Source organism: Alexandromys fortis, unplaced genomic scaffold, assembly GCF_014885135.2.
Source record: "Alexandromys fortis isolate MF-2015 unplaced genomic scaffold, M_Fortis_MF-2015_v1.1 scaffold_175, whole genome shotgun sequence".
NCBI classification, from domain to species: domain Eukaryota; kingdom Metazoa; phylum Chordata; class Mammalia; order Rodentia; family Cricetidae; genus Alexandromys; species Alexandromys fortis.
The window spans coordinates 2,736,020-2,755,496 of NW_026068065.1; the positions used below are offsets into that span (position 1 = coordinate 2,736,020).

A 19,477-nucleotide genomic window follows, 5' to 3' on the forward strand; every position below is an offset into this window, starting at 1 on the left:
TGAGGGCTGTCTTCTGATCTCCACAGGTGTGCTGTGGCATGTGCATACTTGCACACACACACACACACACACAATAAGTAAATAAATAGAAAAAGTAAAAAAAATTAACGGTGCAATACATCACACCTTGATCCAGTTATCCTATTACAGAGAATTATAGTAATGAAAGAATACATGAGAATAAATTACCCATTAATTATCACTTAATGTCTACAATGGAAAATAACTATGAAAAAGTCTATCAGTGAATTAGATGTCAAAGTGGTTGAGTATTAGGCAAGCTGTGTAGGAATTCACACATTTTGTGTAAGCAAAAATTAGATTGTAAGATATTATATGTACACTTGTTACATATTAATTGTAAACTGTTCCAGATGGTTGTGAGCTGCCATGCCGTTTCTGGGACCTGAACTAGGATCCTCTGAGAGAGCGACAAGTGCTCTAACTCCTGAGTCAGCTCTCCAGCCTCTATTTGCAACCCAAATATCAAGTAAAAAAGATACAAGAGCTGGTTTGACAAAGACATTACTATAAAAGTCAAAACAGATCATTATTTTTATGCCATATTGCAAAAAGCTGTAGTGATACCTTGTTTGTGTTTTAACAAATAAAGCTTTTCTGAAGATCAGAGTGCAGAGCTAAGCCACTAGAGGCCAGGCAGTGATGGTGTACACCTTTAATCCCAGGACTCGGGAGACAGGCAGAGGGATCTCTGCTAGTTCAAGGCCACCCTGAGTTACACGAGATTGATAGAGTCTATAAGAGAAACAGAGCTCACACAATCCCACGCCTTTAATCCCCGCACTACGGAGGTGGAGACAGAAGGGATATGGCTGGGCTGAGAGAGGGGAATATAAGGCAGAGGAGACAGGAGCTCAGTGCAGCCTGGAGCTGCAGTTTGAGCTGCAGTCTGAGGACAGGATTGCCCCTTTGGTCTGAGGATTAGCAGAGGTTAAAGGTCTCTCTAGTGACTGGCTGCAGGACTTCTCTCCTCTCCCAGCTTTCACTCCCTAATATCTGACTCTGGGTTTTTATTATTAAGACCAATTAAAATTCATGCTACAAAGAGTTTATTTTTAAGCCTAGACATTATCATGTTTTGCTGTTGTTGTTTAATGAGATTAGAAACTTCACTGTTAAAGCACACTCATGGGAGAACGTGGAGCAACCACTAGCATAGGAATATTGTTTTCACCTTTAATGGCTCGTTCTGGGCCACATACTCCTCAGGATGCTCCAGGAACTTTTCCTTGGCCTCAGCAGTTGAAAAGTAGTATATCTTTTCTCGGTACTTAACAGCCTCGTCTGTGTTGCCAGGCTGCAGAATAAAGTTTTCTTTGAGAACCACTGGGCAGAAGTGTTTGGTGTCTCCCAAGTGCCTCCTTTTTTCTTTTAACTTTTCTTCACCCTAGAAATATTGTTCAATTCAGAGATGAGCAAAGACATTTTGATGCAGCAGCAAAGAGGAATTCAGAAGCATTTTTAGGACTAAATTGTCTACAAGAAAACCAACTCTGAAAAAGCCCACAGGGCCGTCTTTATATAGTTAATGAATTAAAAGCAAGTTGCTCACGTTCCTCTAAATTGGTTCTTACATTTTTCATTTTCATAAAAAAATAAAGTAGCACTGAGAATTAAGGTGTGCTCTGCCCTCTAGACAAAGAGAGGTGCTGACCTCGATTCTCAAGGGCTGAAACCTGAGTCAGAGTCACACCTTACTCACGACAGTGACTAGGTGGCAGTATGCTTCGCTCTATTGGAAGTAAAAACTTGAAAATATTTTATTAGGTACAAATGAAAATTTATACTGTGATGAATGTGTAAAGGATTTTTGGGAATTAGTTAAAGCCACAGGAAGACATTCAACACTTACTTGCTATAAAATGTTTAAACACATCAGTGTATCAAGAGTGATGTTTCCCTCTGGTTCTCCTTCCGCCAGCGTGCATACACTCCTCCCATTCCCATAAGCGCTCCCTCGCTCTGCTAAATATCTCTGCACATATAAAAGCTAGGCATATATTTAAGCACAAATGCGGCCGTTTTGAAACTTGAAATGGGATATTTTGCAGATTATTCTACAGTGTGATTATGTTCACAAAAGAAGAAAGCCCAACACTTTTCTGCTCTGCTCCAAAACTCAGACTAATAAGGTGGACATGGTGGTGCCCACCTTTAATGCCAAGACTCACCAGTAGACCTCTGTGAGTTCAAGGCCAACCTGATCTACATGGTGAGTTCCCAGCTAGTCAGAGCTAAACAGAGATCTTGCTTCCAAACAAAAGAGCTGAGAATTGCTGACTCCTGTCTAGGATGTGGAAGAGTTAAGACAATGTAAGAATCGTCTTGTCAGTGGGTATGCGCCACGGACAGGCTCAGGGGAACCACTCAGACTTTGGGAGAAACAGGGTCTTACTAATCAGGAAGGCACAAGTTCGGCGAATGACAGACAGACAAAACACACAAGAGAGTGGTTGGAATCTGCTGTGATTTTACTGAATTCATGTTTTCATTATATAGTAATCAAACAAAGAACAAATCAGAAGGTCAGATGTCATCATTTGGCACAGTATGAAAGCCTTTTTTTAGTCACATCAGCGATTTTTAAGAAAAATGTATTATCAGGAACAGGTGTGAGACATAAAACATCCTTAGGGGAGGAAATCTTGTCCTTGGGAATGTAAACCTCAGACAAGTAGTTTCATCTTATGAATAGAAAGTTTCTGTCTCATTATTGCTATCATGGCCTTTCCTCTTCCTAACCCTTTATCTCATCTAGTGACCAAATATGCCTAATCAGCTCTCTGTACCTGCTGAAATATACTTTTTAGTACCTTCTTATGCAGCAGACACCATGGGGGTTGGGATCTAGCAAGCCTATCCATAAAGTTCAGTGTATAATATAAAACTCTTTGTCCATCAACGTTAACCCATCTATTCCCTTGCTCATCATACACCCCGTGTATGCAGTCTTTTTTTTTTTTTTTGGTTTTTCGAGACAGGGTTTCTCTGTGGTTTTGGAGCCTGTTCTGGAACTAGCTCTGTAGACCAGGCTGGTCTCGAACTCACAGAGATCCGCCTGCCTCTGCCTCCTGAGTGCTGGGATTAAAGGCGTGCGCCACCATCACCCGGCTCTGTGTGTGTAGTCTTATACATTCCCATACTGTGCTTCCCTACCCCAGAGCTGTTCCTGAAGAGATAATCCTTGTCTTGTAGATATATAGAATATCATCATTATAAAAGAGATTGTGCAAAGACCACATCCCACATAGCCAGCTAATTGAGAAACTTGTCTACGCCTCAGGGGCAGCCAATATTGGGCCGTCTGCCATTGACCTCAAGGAAGCCTAGTCCCATAGCACAAGTAGCTCCCATCCGGCATAATGACATATGTCATGTCACACAGACGACACTGGAGTTGGTGTGGCAGGTATGGATTAGAAGCGGCATATACACCTCTTCTGTTACATTTATGATGTTTAACTTTCATAATAAAGTTTTTCTCCTTATTCCTAAGTCAGTTTCAGGAAAGAAATTGGGTGAATCCTTTCTGGATGCTCAAGCCTGTAATCCAAACAGAGCCCTGCGAGGAGCCGTACACTAGTTTTGTTTACAGCGCTGTTCACTGCCTTCGCTTCAGCCCGCCAGAAGTTCAGCCACTTCCTGCTCTTGTCACGAAACCAACCTTTTGTTTTTCATCCCTTGCTTTCATTGCTTCCCCATTTCATTGGTCTCATTTCTTTTGGCTTATTCTGTTCTGCTTATTTTTATTATCTTTAGCTGAGTGCTTAATTTTTTCCAGTCTTCCCGAGTTTTCAGTAAATATACTTACTGTAGAGTTGCTAGACTTAATGAGTAAGAATAAAACCCCAGGTTCTTCAGGTAAAAGTTAACTGTCTCATATAAACACATGCCATGCATGAAAGTATTCATTTATTTGAAATTCAGGAATATTCTAAGATAAGAAATATCATTGCAGCCCAGAGGGAGCACGGAAGAGCACACAGTAGAACACTACAGAGAAAGTTAGAAGAAGAGAGACCGAGGATGAGCAGGGAAATCCCACGTCTTTAAGCCACGCGAACATCAGTTCCTTGGTGATAAAGTACTGGAAGGTGTCAACAGAAACCACCACAAATCATCTGCTGCTATAGCCACACACTCCTATATCTTTGGGTTGAAATTAGGCAATAATAAGTTAACTACAATCGCAGATTTGCTTAACTTATTTAACCTAGTAAATTATATTTTTATTTGTGAAAACTCATATTGAAAGGACAATTTCCTGTTTTATTGTTGATATATACCTAGTCTGGGAATTTTCAATGAGAATGGTTGTTACCATTCTGGTGCCAATGATGTGGATTGGTGTTTGAATCTGGGTGGATCCTGCTGAGCATTGGGATTATTGTCATGTGGACAGCCCTCCAGACACTCCAAAGGTGGCTTTCACACACCTACTTATATGAACTTTATAAAATACTTCTATTCCTAATACTTGCATAGTTTTTTTCTGCATAAAAAAAAGTAAAAGGATTTCCTCCTTATATTTTCATGGGTGCCATTTCTTCACATTAAGTAGCATTTTGGAGAGTCAAGTGAAGCTGGGGCAAAGGAGAATTAAAGTTGAGGATGGGGTGAAGATGCAGCTCAGTGGTCGAGCACTTGCCCAGCATGCATAAGGCCCTAGTTCTGAAAAATTAAAATATACAGAGAGTAAAAAAAATTGGAGATGCCTGTTTGTTCACCTGGCAGGGAGATCCCGAAGTGTCAGTTACTACTCCGGACACACACATCTCTCAGGAATGGCCCATGAGATTGAACAGTGCAGAAGCAGCCCTACCTCCTCTTCTTCCTCCTCCTCTTCCTCCTGCTCCTCGTCGACTTCGGTCTCTGCCTGGTAGTCTTCTGCTTCTTCATCGTAATCCTCAGCATTCAGTTCCCATGCAGTATACTGAAAAGGCTCTGTCATTTTTAAAAAGGAAAGAGATTTTAGAACAAGTTATCAGTGTATTATAACAGTCAAAAGTTAGAAACATTAATTATTATTATTGACAGACAGTTTTGATGTGTGTGCAAGTTCTCTGTGAGAACCACACATCATGACTGGTGACAGTGTGCCCCATGCCCGCTCTGACTGGCCAGAGTCTGCATTATTTACGATACTTTTAGAATGTCTTATATGTTATCTCCAGATATTCTGAATGTTTTACTTGGGAAGCCATCAGAGCAGGCTTTCAGGGCCTAGAATGTTTTCAGTGTCTGCCCTTCACCATAAACAGAAAAGCCATAAAAGTGCTTTGAGCCTTACTTTCCATTGTCTCAACTACTTTTTGAAGCAGTTCCTTTGGTGTTTTGTTGGAAATATCCAATGTTAATATTTGAATCAGATTGTCGGTAATGATCTGCTCCGTATGTTTCCACATGAGGAGGTAATTATTCAGCTCTTCCTTCAGTGGCTCCATCTCAGGAACACTGGGGTAAGCGTCCTCTGGGAACTCCGGCAGCATAACTTTAGAAGTTCAAAGAGAAAAAAAAAAAGAGGCTTTGAGAAGCCTATCTCCATCAGACTACAAAAGAATCTATACTTTATTATGTGTTTTAAACATTCAAAGAAGAAACGTAGCATTGTGAACATTAATATAAATTTATAAATGTATATTCTAATCTTATTTTATATGCTCTTAGATGAATAGTTACCTATTAATAGAATTCAAATTGTATGGGCAATGAGTGAGTTTCATATGGAAACTTTAGCTGTTGATGCAAAGCATAAAACTAGATGAAAGAGCATTATGAACTGAATAATTATACTTTTAATGGATTGACATAAATAAATATAATTCATATTTATTTACTGAAAGAAAAATTGCCCCTACAGTGAGTGGCATTATTAGGAGGTGTGGCTTTGCTGAAGCAGGTGTGGCCTTGTAGGAGGAAGTGTGTCATTGTGGGGGTTGTCTTTGAGGCTTCCTTTGCTAAAGCTAGGCTCAGTGTGGTAAAAAGTTTACTTCCTGTTGACTGCAGATCAAGAGGTAGGACTCTTAGCTCCTCCTCCAGCACCATGTCTGCCTGCAGGTTGCCAAGCCACCAGCTGTGGCAATAATGGACTGAAGCTCTGAAACTGTAAGCCACCCCAATTAAATGTTTTCCTTTGTAAGTGTTGCCTTGGTCATGGATCTCTTCACAGCAATAGAAATGCTAAGTAAGACGGAAGTTGGTACCAGGGACAGGGGATAGCTGTGATAGGCTTGGCCAGGCTTTCGTTTGGAGGAATTTGGACTTTGGGAGTTTGGGTTATGAAAGCAGAGGAAATGCAGTAAGTGCCACTTAATGGGCCAATAGTAGGGAGACACCACATGGGGACAGTGGTGCTGAGTGTGGTTTGAACTGTGGGGGCCTGGCTCCAGCGCTTTCAGAAAGAATATTAATTTGTGGCCAGATTGTTTTTGGGATACTTTGGTGAAGAATGCATCTACTTTTTCTCCTTGTCAGAAGAGTCTGCCTGAGGTTAAAGTGAAGAGATTTGGATTAATTCTATTGATAGAGGGAATCTCAAAACAGCTAGTATTGACTCTGCCATGTGGTTACTGATGTTAACTCTAGTAAAGAGTTATAATGAAAAGGAACTAACTGAGCAAGGAAAAACACAAAATAGTAAATTTGAGGAGAAAAGGAGCACCGGAAGTTGAATGAAGCTAAATATTACATTCAAGGAGATAAACAGATTAAGAAATGGAAAACAGGGAGTGGTGGCCTGAGGGCAAGGTCCCACCCAGCTAGGTTTCCAGTTTGTGAAAAGGGATTAAATAAAAACTCAGAGCTGGAGGTGGTGAGCACACCTTTAATCCCAGCACTTTGGAGGCAGAGTTTGGTGGATCTCTGGAGTTGCTCTACAGAGCAAGTTCCAGGACAGCCAGGCTTAGGCAGCGAAGGAAATCATGGCAAACAGAAAGCTGGTGAGGATGTTATTGAACAAGAGGACATGTTCCTGTCCCAACAAGCAGCAGTGCTTGGCATCGCAGGCCACGTGGTTCTGGCTTTAGAGTCAAGGATGCAAGAACGTGATTATGGAATCTTTCTCTGACACCAAGGAGAGCCTCTGGGACCAGGCACGTGTCAGGGTGTCCCTGGACTGAGTCCCAGAGAGGCCACTGTGTGAAGCTGTGATGGTGAAGCCTGGTTTGCCTTGGAGAGCCATGGGATACTGACAAGGAGAACTGCTAGCGGGGCGTGGAAGCAGCCCGAGAGAAAGAAGCGTGTTGCAGTCAACAAAGCCGAACAGAGCTGCAGCTCTGAAGAGCATATGACATCAGACACAGAGATGCAGAGTTTGGAGTTTGCCCAGCTGGTTTCCAGTCTTGCTGTGGTCCAGCATGTCCTCGCTCTGATTGCTTCTCCACATTTTGGAGCAGTAATGTATATCCTGTGACATTATACGTTGGAAGTATGTGGTTTGGTTTTTGATTTTTATTTTACAGGGGATTACAGTTGAGAGATTATTTGAATCTCAGAAGAGACTTTGAACTTTAGACTTTTAAATACATTTGGGACTGTTATAGACTATATAGACTTTTGAAACTGGACTGAATGCATTTTAGCATTATGACGTGGCTACCAGCCTTTGGGGACCAGGGAGTAGAGTGTGGTAGTATGAAAGAAAATGGCCCCCAGAAGGAGAGGCACATGAGGCGGTGTGGCTTTGTTGGAGTATGTGGCCTTAAAGGATGAAGTGTGTCACTGTGGGGTGGACTTTGAGGTCTCCTTTTCTCAGTCTACACTCAGTGTGATAGACAGTTGCCTTCAAGATGTAGGACTCGCGGCCTTCTCTGGCACCATGTCTGCCTGCATGCTGTCATGGGCCACGATGATGACAGTGGACTAGACCTCTGGAACTGTAAGTCACCCCAATTAAGTGCTTTCCTTTATGAAAGTTGCCCTAGTCACAGTAGAAACCCTAAGACAGTTGACATACAGCGTAGCAAGAAGTAAGCAGAGACTGTGGCCCGACTTAAGGTTTGATCTGTTAGAAAACACTTCTACAAATGGGAATTTATATTTTCTGGACTAACCTGCTTCAGTTGCTTCTTCAGGTTCCATGACCTCTTTGGGTTCCTTTGGAATTTCGGCTTCAACAGCAGTTTCCTCAGGAGGCTCAGGGACTTAAGAAAGAAATCTAAGTGAGTGCTTGAATTTTAAAATGTTACTCTGTATGAAAGTGTTGGCCCAAAGATTACAGATGGTATGTCTAATTGAAAATGTAGATTTTTTAAAAGGATGGTGGGAAAATAGAGTACAAGGCAGAAAATGAAAACTTAAATATACAAAAGGACATCGAAGGGCTGGAACGGCCTTCTCCGCTGGAAAGATGCTTGCTTTGCGGCACAAGGGCCTGGGCTTGAATCCCTAGTACTCAGATCTAAACCCGAGCATGGCTGTGTGTGCTTGTAACCCTAGCACCGAGGAGCTGAGCTGGGCAGGCTCTGAGAGCTCATGGGACAGACAATCTAGCCAAAAGGTGAACATCTGGCTCATCGACAGACCATGACTGGCGGCAATGAGGAAGAGCGTGATAGAAGGAGACACCCAAAGTCCTCCCTCCCCTCTCACACGTGCACACTCACGTACAGGTGTGCCAACGCACTATGCACACGTACCACATGCATGCACAGCTTCCCCACCAAGACCTCTAGAATAACAGTGAACACATGGCACACACCATCCTGGTGACTCCTAAGTGTTTTTACACCCCATTATTGTGGAGTCAGATCTAATGTCTGACCGTTCATTAATTTCTCTCTAAACTATCCCCTGAGGATACACTAAGAGTATCAAGTGGTGAGGACAGCCGTGCAGGAGTGGGAGGGGAACCTGAAGAGAGTCCCAGCGATTTCACCTTCAAAGGGACAGGCTGTGAAGCTCCATGACACAAGACACCCTTCACACACATATCCAGCCCAGACAACTTACATATCTTCTCACCCCAAAGTCCCCAAGTCTGCTCCCAATTCTAAGATACACATTTTATGAAGATTATATATACATATGAATGTATATCACACATATATACATACATAATCATATAATACTGTTTTCTGAGTTAATACTTTAGTACGCTTTCAGTAGGATCTATAGTACTTAAGCTTATATTAGAACAGAAAGTAGAAAAGGGATAAACCCAAGAGTTTTGTGGGTAACATGTGTAATTATAAATTGCTCATTGAATGAAACACTATAAATCATGACCAGTAGAAGACCACTGAGACCGTGAGAGAATAAACTTAGAGAGTTTTGAGATGCCTATTTAATCTTTGGACTTGAGAGGGTTTCTGTGTTTTTAAAAGCCGGAACAATTACAATAAGACTTGAAATTCATCTATGGCATGGGGTTGGGGAAATGCATCATTTCTTTCACTAACTAACTTCACAGGACAACAAAGGGTGAAGGGGAAAAAATCCAGGAAACAGATCAGCAGACAGAGTCAGGCATTAAAGCCCAGATGTTGACAAGATGCGGGAAGTTCTTTGGGTGACTACATATGATGCCTTCAACTTAAACCTTTTTCTTTTAAAAGGATTATTTAATATTTTCATGCATGTTAGTATTTTGTCTACATATCTGTAATTGAACTGGAGGCTAGAAGAGGGTGTTGAATCCTCTGGAACTGGAATTATGGGAAGTTGTGAGCTGCAGTGTGGGTGTTAGGAACTGAATCCGGATCCTCTGTGGGAGCAGCAAGGGCTCTTAACTGCTGACTCATCTCTTTGGCGCCAGCACTTTCAATGTAAAATTTTTATTAAAGTCCTTAAAATTTAGGAAGTGAAGTTTGGACAGGTTTAAGATCACCAAAGTCCTGAAAACCTCTAGAAAGATCATAGAGTGAAAAAGTTTAAATCAAGTTGTGAAGAAGGCTTCAGAGCTCACTGCCAGCCCAGGGACAGGCATTTGTAGCGGACAATGTGATAGTGAAAGGGAGCTGCTTTAAGAGGCAGAGGCCTGCAGGAGAAGGTGAGAGAGAGGGGAGAAGACAAAGGTTCTCTCTTGTCCCTCCCTCCCCAGTTTGGGTAGGGCTTTGAGTTGAATAAATAAACATCTCTCAGACTAGAGAGTAATTCAGTCCTCAAGAGTATCTCAGAGCTGGCTCTGCAGGGCAGCAGCAAAAAAGTCTTAATATATAATAGATAAAAATATTATCCAAAGAAAAGATAAAAAATCCTTGCAAACTCTGCTCTCCCCCATTCCTGTTCTAAAGTTAACCCATCCCTTGTGCTTTTAATTCTTGACTGTATGTAAGATTGGGAGTCTCGAACCCAAAGGACAGAAATCGAATCTTCAGCACAAAATAAAAACAGACAGTAATTTGAGGTTTGTGGCACATACTTGAGGTTAAAATAAATATTTGTAAGTATTGGCTTGGTCAAGGTGTCTTTTCACGGCAATAGAACCGAGACTAAACAGACACAGTCACACTCGTGAGAGCGCAGGCAGAAAGACGGCACCAAGGCTGCCAGAATCTCAGCCGCATGATGGAATATAAGACAGATATGGATTCATGTGTATATGTGCATGTAATATGCAGAAGAGTAGGACACAGAGGTGTCTGAAGCAGAGCTGACGGACAGAACACGTTTAGTTCAGTGGTTATCACACAAAGAGCAGAGCGGGCATCAGAGAAGTCATGGGAAGAACTGACCCTTCGGCATGATTGATTAGCTGACGAGAGCTACAGTGACTGTAGAAAATTCTTAATGTTCAGAGCCAGATTGTCTGGGCCAATCATTAGACAGCAGAAAGTTCAGTTCCTCACGGGACTGTTGTTCACAGTCTGAGCTCCAGAAAGTTGACCTCTGACCGCCACAAGCCAGAGTGTGCAGATGCACACATATGTACACACACACACTCACACTTGCATACACTCATACACCCACGCATACTCGCTCATGCATGTGTGTACACACATGTACGCGCATGCGGACACACACACACACACAGAGCCGTCAGTCAAGTGTAACCTGGTTCAGGCTCATGCTCAGCTTCCGGGACCTCAGCTTCAGACTCCTCAGGTATCAGCGACCCTCGGGTTTCCTCTTGCATCTCAGGAGCCTCAGGCTCTTCATGGGCTTCAGAATCTTCTCCCTCAACCTCCTCCTCGGCTTCATTATCAGGCTCTTCAACATCTATAGAGAATAACACGGAGTCAGTTGTTATTCAGTTAAAGCCAACAGATGCTGGAGGAGAAAATAAGAGCGTGGTGCCCTCCCTGCCTCTGGTTAGTGGTCGAGATACACGAGTCACCACTGTATCATATAGACTAATATGGCGTGGTGAAAACTGACAGCCACTCTCTCAGGGTGCTATTGGAGAACTAGAGGAAGGGCTCATTTAAAAGAAGAATGTATAGCCATTCCACATACTTTAACAGTAAGAGACTAGAAAAAGCCCACTATCCATCTAACAAGGAAAGAGTAAGGCCCATTCTACCTACTCTGGCAGCCACTGTGTATGGCTACTGAGCACTTGAAGTTCGTCTAAATTGAGATATACACAAGGACAAAATAGATTATGGCTTCCAAATAATTAGTATGAAAAACTTAAAATATGTAGCTGCTAGAAAATTTAAAGGTAGTTTATGTGGCTTACGTTAAGTTTCCAATAGGCAGCACCAGACTAGACTCCCAAGATAGACACATAGGTAGCACAGATGAATTAATAGATTTACTATAACTCATTGTAATAATACGGTATATTAACCTATGTGTCAACTGTCAATATAGAAAGCATGACTCCAAACTCGTTGTGTTTGTTGATGAGCTTGGGGACTTGGACGTTCTTCATCTTCCCTATCTCTCTCATGTAGTGATGGAGTTGACACAATATGTGTAGGAAGACGGAGACAAGGCACTTCCTGTAAAAGGCTGGTATGGCCGGGTTAGTGAGATCACTTCTCTGAGTTCTCACGGGCCTTTCTCCCTCCCCGCCCCCCGCTTTCTCCCAAGGGTCATGTTCTGACGGAGAGTCTCTGGCACCTGGATTTGATCTAAATCAAGGTTTGAAACAGGACGGCAGCACACGAGGCTTCCAAGAACACAGCTGGGAACATGGTGAGTGTCCTTGTGTTAGGGTTAAGATTTCATGGAATTGCACAGCAGAGGTTGTTTGGGCTCCTAGTATAACTTGGGATGAAATGATGTGGCCAGTGAAGGAACTTGAGTTTTCTTCCAACATATCACTTAAAAATCATATGCTTCTAAAATGTATACTTATGTTACATTTATCTATATTAGGTTCATTATAAAAGAAACACATAAATAGAAAAGCCCAGTGGGGCAGCTGTGCACCACACAGGTCAGGAATGGGTTAAAAGGCATTTTGAGATCTTTGAACTATTTGTAATTTCATTATTGATCACGTGTTGTTACCTACTGATTCATAACAGATCCCTCCAAACCATCATACGTTATCCCTGCAGTTTCTGGGAGTGAGGAATTTAGCAGCGGCTCAGGTGAGAGGTCCTGGCTTAGTGTCCCTAAGCTGGTGAAGATACTGACCAGGGTTGCAGTATCTGAGCACTTAATTCGGGCTAGGACTCATTTCCAGGATGGCCTGTTTACAACCAGAACCAAGGTGCTCAGTTGTGCCCACTCAAAGTCCCAACGCACAAAACGGCCGTGCAGTAAAATGGTTGTTTTACAGAACTACACTTTGGAGTGGTTGGAGGTGGAGCAATGGATAACTCTTTTAATCCCATGGTCTCTTTAGCAGTCCTATGAAGCTTATAGACTTCTTTTCAGAATACATAAGAAACTAGCTATATTGAAAACCAGTTGCTAAAACATAAAATTATTTTGGGGCTATAGGAAATATGTTAAAGAAGAAATAGTATCCAGCTTCATAACTACTACAATTGCAACAACAGTACACACACACACACACACACACACACACACACACACACATACATACTGTGGAGCAATGCACAAATATCTGCATTTGTATTGATGACAAGCTGAGGGACAGGACAGTGACACCACAGTGGTTTTCTGTGTTATTAGTCAAGAGACACTAAGGCTCAGTCAAGGTCATTGAAAATAGATTTGAAGTGCATAGATCTGGACCTTAATTCATAGACCTCAGTTTGAGAACCCCAATCTTAAAAGAGAAAGTTCTTCCAAAGAAACAGTGGAAGTTTTAAGTATGAAGACACTGGGCATTGCAAGAGTTTGACTGTGTCCTCAGCCCTTGCAGGATTCTTCCAATAGAAGCGATTCCAGCACCTATGTGCAATCCACGACAGAGGCACATTCTGCAGTGTGTCCTTCTAGGGTGCGCACTGGTGGGTCTCATTTTAGCAGCGCCCCTTGTTGGTTTAGGAATCTGCCCCGTGAACCCATAATCCCAGTGAGGATATACTTTATTATGGAATTTGGAACATGTTTGATGTGGATTATTATTTGAAGATGTGCAATATTTACTTATGCAGTGGGATATTTGTTTAATGATGCAAAGATATGTTATATTCTTTTATGTTGCATTTGTTTAACTCTGTGAAGCTGTGTTACTTTGTCTGCCTAAAACATCTGATTGGTCTAACAAAGAGCTGAATGGTCAATAGCAAGGCAGGAGAAAGGATAGGTGGGGTTGGCAGGCAGAGAGAATAACAGAAGGATAAAAAAGAGATCAAGGAGAAAGAAAAGAAGGGGCCAGCCACACAGCCAGCCACAGAATAAGAAGAAAAGATATACAGAAATAGAGACAAGTAAAAGACCAGAGGCAAAAGATAGACAGGATAATTTAAGAAAAGCTGGCAAGAAACAAGCCAAGCTAAGGCTGGGCATTCATAAGAAAGAATAAGCCTCCATGTGGCTGCCCCCCAGAAGAGTAAAGAGTAAAACAAGCAGCAACAGATGCTGGGGGAAGAAGGGGTACTTTCAGGACCAGGGGATACACTGGAAATCCTCTCGAGAGTGGCAGTAGCAATACAAGACTAAATGACACGCTACTACTGTTACAGTCTGTGCTTGCCTTTTCCTTTCTTGGCCACACTTTCTATCAGCCTCTGCTTTTCTTCTTCTAGTCTCATTTCCTCTTCTTTGGCTTTTCTGAAATGAGAACATCCAAAATTTATTTTATTTTATTTTTTAAAAAAACAGACACTTCTCATTATTAGGAGGTTAAATTCTCATGGTGGCAAGCAGCAAAGACTTTTGTTAATCCTCCATTCTGCGTCCTATTTACAGTATACAATTCACTCAGGCTGAAGCCAGTTCGTTTTCAGTCAGTACTGGGGTAGTTTTGGTAAGAAGGTGGGGAATGTTGTATTTTATACTATGGCTGTCGGTTAGAAAACCTGTTAAAATGAGTGAAAGATTCCCTGAGGTAAGTTGAGAGGAAGGGGGGTCTATAACATTTCCCTCAGACTCAGTGGGTGATAGTCACAATATAATGTTGGTGAAAAAAAGTAGAGTATAAAACTATATGTATGATATCATTTTAACTTTGTATCAGTATATATGAGAACTAGGAGGCTAGGAAATTAATCAAATTAAAGACAGTGATTATTGATGGATGGTACCATTATTATAGTTCAATTTGTAACATTTGCATTAGTTTTTTTTTCTCCATGGAATAGAGAACATAATGTCTCTTTTTTCTTTTTTTTTTTTTAAAGATTTATTATGTATACTATGTTCTATATGCCTGCAGGCCGGAAGAGGGCGCCAGATCTCATCTTGGATGGTTGTGAGCCACCATGTGGTTGCTGGGAGTTGAACTCAGGACCTTTGGAAGAGCAGCCAGTGCGCTTAACCTCTGAGCCATCTCTCCAGCACCCATAATGTTTCTTTTAGTCAGAGGAAATCAGAGTCTGGAGAGATGGCTCGGGGGTCAAGAATGCTTGCTCCTCTTATAGAGGTCCTGAGCTTTATTCCCGGCACGAACATGCAAGCTTACAACCACCTGTAACTCCAGCTTCAGGAGATCTAGCGCCTCCTCTAGGCTCCAAGTTTATCTGCATTCACATGTGCACACTTCACCCCCCATATATATACATAAATTAAAACTTATAATTAAAAAGTAAAGTTTTAAGACACTAATGACTTCCTTTTACCAACCCAGGTTTTACTAGGCAGGACAGAACTACACTTCCCGTTCCAGTGACGACGCCATTTACAAAGTCTTTGAGTATGGAAGCTTCAGCACACAGTGGGAATTTGTATTCCATGAAGGTCGAAGCACTCAAACTTTCCCAACAGTGGTGGAAATAGATAAATGGAAAGTTATCAAAATGTGGGGAGCAAGGCCTGGTCTATTAAAAAGTAAAGAGATATGTATCTTGGCTGGAAACCCTGTGCCTAAGTATTTAGAAATAGGCATACCACTGATAGTGAAACATTTAACAACTTGGTTGCATCATGGAAAACAACAACAACAACAACAAAACACCAAGTGTTCACCAGTAGGAAAGCAAGCAAGGCGGGCTCAGTGTCCACAGCAGCTCCTGGAGCCACTGCCCTGCAAAGGTGTGTGACTTTGCGTCTGTGTTTCCTTCTTTGAAAGCTAATGATGATTCTCTTTGGGAGACACTACCACCATATTTCTGGCTAAGGTTCTCCTGTGTCCTGTTGGTGTTATTGGGATTCTCACTGTTCATGGCCCAGGCCAGGCAGACGGCTGAGTCTCCTTGACCCATCTCCTTCACATTCTGTTTTGACGTCTGAGTCACACGTCCCCAGCAAGGCTGCTTATGAGAACTTCCTTTTCTAAAACCAGATAAAGTATGCTGCTGGGAAGACCCAGGCCTGGCCAGGCTGGGAAAGAACCTCTGAAGCATTTGAGACAAAGATGACAGATGACCTTGTCCTTCAGCTGAAGTGTGTGCAGACGGATGTCGGGAAACCTAGAGTTCAGTATGTTTTTAGTTGTTTGACCTATGTATGATGCAAGCCTTAATCCTGCTAAGCTTGTCTCTGTTTAGATAACCTGTGGAGCCCTGAATGCATCTGGGAGGCATTTTCTCTTGCTCTTTCGGGTTTTATTTTCTCTAGAATATAGAATAAGCTTTTGTGAAAAGCTTATTGCTGAGTTTTAGAAATCAGCATATAGAACTCTTGAGAAGCCTGCACCGGTTTGGGCATTAAGAAGCTCATGAGCATGAGTAGAAATTGATTGCAGAACTAGAAAATTCCAGATAGTTAAAAAAAAAAAGAAAGATTAAAAACAACAAACCTCCAACCTCCACCTCAGCCATGGCTTCTGCCGTGTGCCACACTCCCAAAGATTTTCTATTATTTTTATTTAGTGGTGTTTGCATGGTGTGTGTGTGTGTGTGTGTGTGTGTGTGTGTGTGTACACCAGCAGAAGCTAAAGGAGGCTGTTGGATGTCCTGTAGCTGGGGAGGGTGCTGGGAACGAAACTCAGAGCCCCTGGAACCACAGCAAGGACTTGTCATCAGCTGGCCATATCCACCCCCACCCCCAATTCGGTTTCTTTTCTTTTGAGACAGGGTCTCTGTATTGTGTGGATCTGGCTATCCTGGAACTCGCTAAGTAGAACAGGCTAGACCAGAACTCCCGGATACCAACAGGCCTCTGCCTCCTGAATCAGACTGGGATTAAAGATGTGCACCACCACTGCCTGGCTCAAATACAGTCTGTGGAAGAGAACATTTCGGTAAGGACGAACAACTAGTTAGGGACCTGTTCCACTCTTTTATTTCTCAGTCTGAGAACGTCACAATTTATTAAAGGTCAATCTTGAACCTTAGCTGCTCACAATTTTAAAAGTGCCTCGTTTCACACAGAGCAGAGAACAAACCTTCTACGCTGCCTTTGTAAGATGTACATAATCCGTTCTTTCCTTCCATGGAGGCAAGACAGATTTCCCCTTAGTTATTCCATGCGGTATATTTTCATTTATGTTCTCTTGTGTTGTTGTCTCAGTGTGTGGATTCTAGTTTTTAAAATTTAACCACAGATAGGTGTGTGTGTGTGTGTGTGTGTGTGTGTGATCTAGGCTCATTTTTTTCGCAGACTCCCAATGAAGAAAACTTGTAATGAGCTGTGAAACTGTTTACCACTGAGTAGATATTCAGGAACTTCCTGTTTATTTTGGACACAGTGGGATTTTTGTGCAGTTAATGGACAATCTTTTTGATGTTAGGAACATTTTCTAAGCGTAACCTGTGAGAGGCTATAAAACCTGCAGGTACATACTGGGGGTTGGAGAGATGGTTCCATGGTTAAGATTGCTTGCTGCTTTTGTAGAGGACCTGAGGTTGCTTCCCAGCACCCATGTTGGGTGGCTCATAGCTACCTCTAACTTCAGCTCCAGGGGATCCGGTGAACTCTTCCGCCCTCAGTGGTCATCCACACACAATTGACACACACAAACACAAACACAAAAAAAAAAATAAAATCTCTGAGAGAGGGGCATGTTGAGTGTGTAGCGTTTTTCGGTCTACACAAACCTTACCGTATTTCCTCCTCTTCCTTTTTCTTGATTTGCAGTTCATCTTGTAATCTCTCTAAAATCTTAGCATCAATCTCTGGCTTATGCTTTAAATACATTCTATTTAAAAAACATTTTCCTGAAATACAGATAAAGAGAAAAAATTATTTTGAAATTGCATAGAGTGTGGCCTGTTTTGGAGATTAACTACAGAACAACCTTAGACTATGCACACACAAATTTCCCTGTAAGTTCTCATCCAAACAGCTCCAAGTCTTTAAAAAGTTTAGTAGGATGTCTTAAATCTTTTTTTTGAAAGGCATATGCTACTATGTAATAAATAATGAAAACACGAAAAAAACTGTGTTCATGCTGGGAATTCTTATTTCAAATATTTTTTAAGATTTTTTTCTTACATTTGTGTGTGTGTGCGTTTGCACGCACATGTGTGTGTGTTTGTATGTACACTCATGTGCATGTATAGCAGTCAGAGGACAACTTGCGGAGAGTAGGTTTTCTCCTACCGTATGGGTCACAAGCATTGAACTCAGGTTGTCAGGGTTGACTGAACAAACATTTACCCCACCGCCTCTCAAATATATTTTCTTAAAAGGTGAAGTGGTAGACCATTTAAATTTGGGGTCAGGATTGTACCCAGTGTTGACTGATAAGTCACAGCTACTGATTGAGAGGGGACGCTGGCTACTGAGGCCTGCTAGAACCTGCTAGACATTTCGGTGGCGTGGCACCCCAGGCTGCCTTCTCGGTGAGTAGAAACATCACTTCACACATCATCCGGTCCTATGGACACGGCTAGGGTGCTATTTCTGTCTAAAGAGAGTTCTCCATTCTTTATTTTAACCAACATGAATGTCAGCAACAAACATTTTACTTTAAGTTTAGATAATCAATATTTACCAACCATTGTTATCTGCATCTGTAAAAGAGATAACCAAATCAGGTACAATTCCTTTTTCAATGAAGGCCATCCACAGATCTCTTATAACAGGGCAGTTGTCCACAATCCATCCTCCATATTTTTGGGCACCAGGAAACCTGTTCTTGTTGTCTTCTGTTACCTGTGAGAACAGCACCATTGTGAGTAGGCAAGTCACAGATTTATGGTGTGTTTTTCTTGTAGGAGTCCAACAGGCATCTTCTGGGTCCTGACTCTGAGAAGAAAGAAAGGAAGACTGACTTAATTTTAAGAGAATCTTAATTTTGAAGTAATCAAGTCTTACTAGTTTAAAAAGAGGAACAAAGCCTTTATTAAACAACAGGGTGTTCTCTTGCTGTCTCTTAATCTGTGGCACTAAATGTGTCTAGTTAATATTTATGTCACTTTTTATTGTTAACAGTGATGAACTTCCTTATGCATTAGACTATTTTATTTATTTATTGTTTTTTTTCGAGACAGGGTTTCTCTGTAGCTTTGGAATCTGTCCTAGAACTAGGACAATCAGGGCTATGAAGGGAACCTGTCTCAAAACTAAAACAAAGCAAAACAACAACAAAAGAGTATACTCGTTACAATATCTCTAGCTGCTTATGAGAATGGTTTTCCTGCCTGATCCCCTGGTCTTTTGAGGAGTAGCAGCGCGGTGGGAGTGGACACCATCTGAGCAGCCCGTTGCAGTTGTTAAGCCCTAACACGCCATGCACACTGTTGCCTCTGAAATGCTGTATTTATCCGTCCTAGAGATTTGTCTTCTCCACAAAGGTCAAGAGGGTGTTTGCACCACGGGCAAGGGCTAGTGTTGTAGGCGCCTGTCTTCACTTTGCTTCTCCGGGTATTCTGTCTCATTGATGGGGCGTTGATGGTAGTTCTGAGTTTTCCGAGGGAATTCCTGTGCCTCGTATCTGTCTATTTGCTACACGATGACCCAGTGAGTGGCTTCCGGGCCAGTTCAGTGTAGAAGATCCTTAAAGGCAAGAGCCATGTTTAATCTATGTCACAAGCCATTTCCCCCCTAAAAATAATTACAGGAACCATCACCCTGGGGAGTCTGCAGAGAACCCCACACCCATAAT

General features: G+C 42.0%; 1 protein-coding gene across 1 annotated transcript in view; it reads right to left on the reverse strand.

Annotated features, from left to right (window-relative positions):
* LOC126487625 (adenylate kinase 9-like) overlaps positions 1–19,477 on the reverse strand; it is a 103,348-nt gene that overhangs the window by 21,031 nt on the left and 62,840 nt on the right. Inside the window, exons 16-23 of the mRNA XM_050120556.1 lie at positions 18,369–18,525; positions 17,471–17,585; positions 14,024–14,100; positions 11,014–11,178; positions 8,073–8,162; positions 5,312–5,512; positions 4,844–4,965; positions 1,196–1,318 (exon numbers count right to left, since the gene is read on the reverse strand). Of these exons, the coding sequence (XP_049976513.1) occupies positions 1,196–1,318; positions 4,844–4,965; positions 5,312–5,512; positions 8,073–8,162; positions 11,014–11,178; positions 14,024–14,100; positions 17,471–17,585; positions 18,369–18,525 (1,050 nt within the window). The remainder of the gene's footprint in view (positions 1–1,195; positions 1,319–4,843; positions 4,966–5,311; positions 5,513–8,072; positions 8,163–11,013; positions 11,179–14,023; positions 14,101–17,470; positions 17,586–18,368; positions 18,526–19,477) is intronic.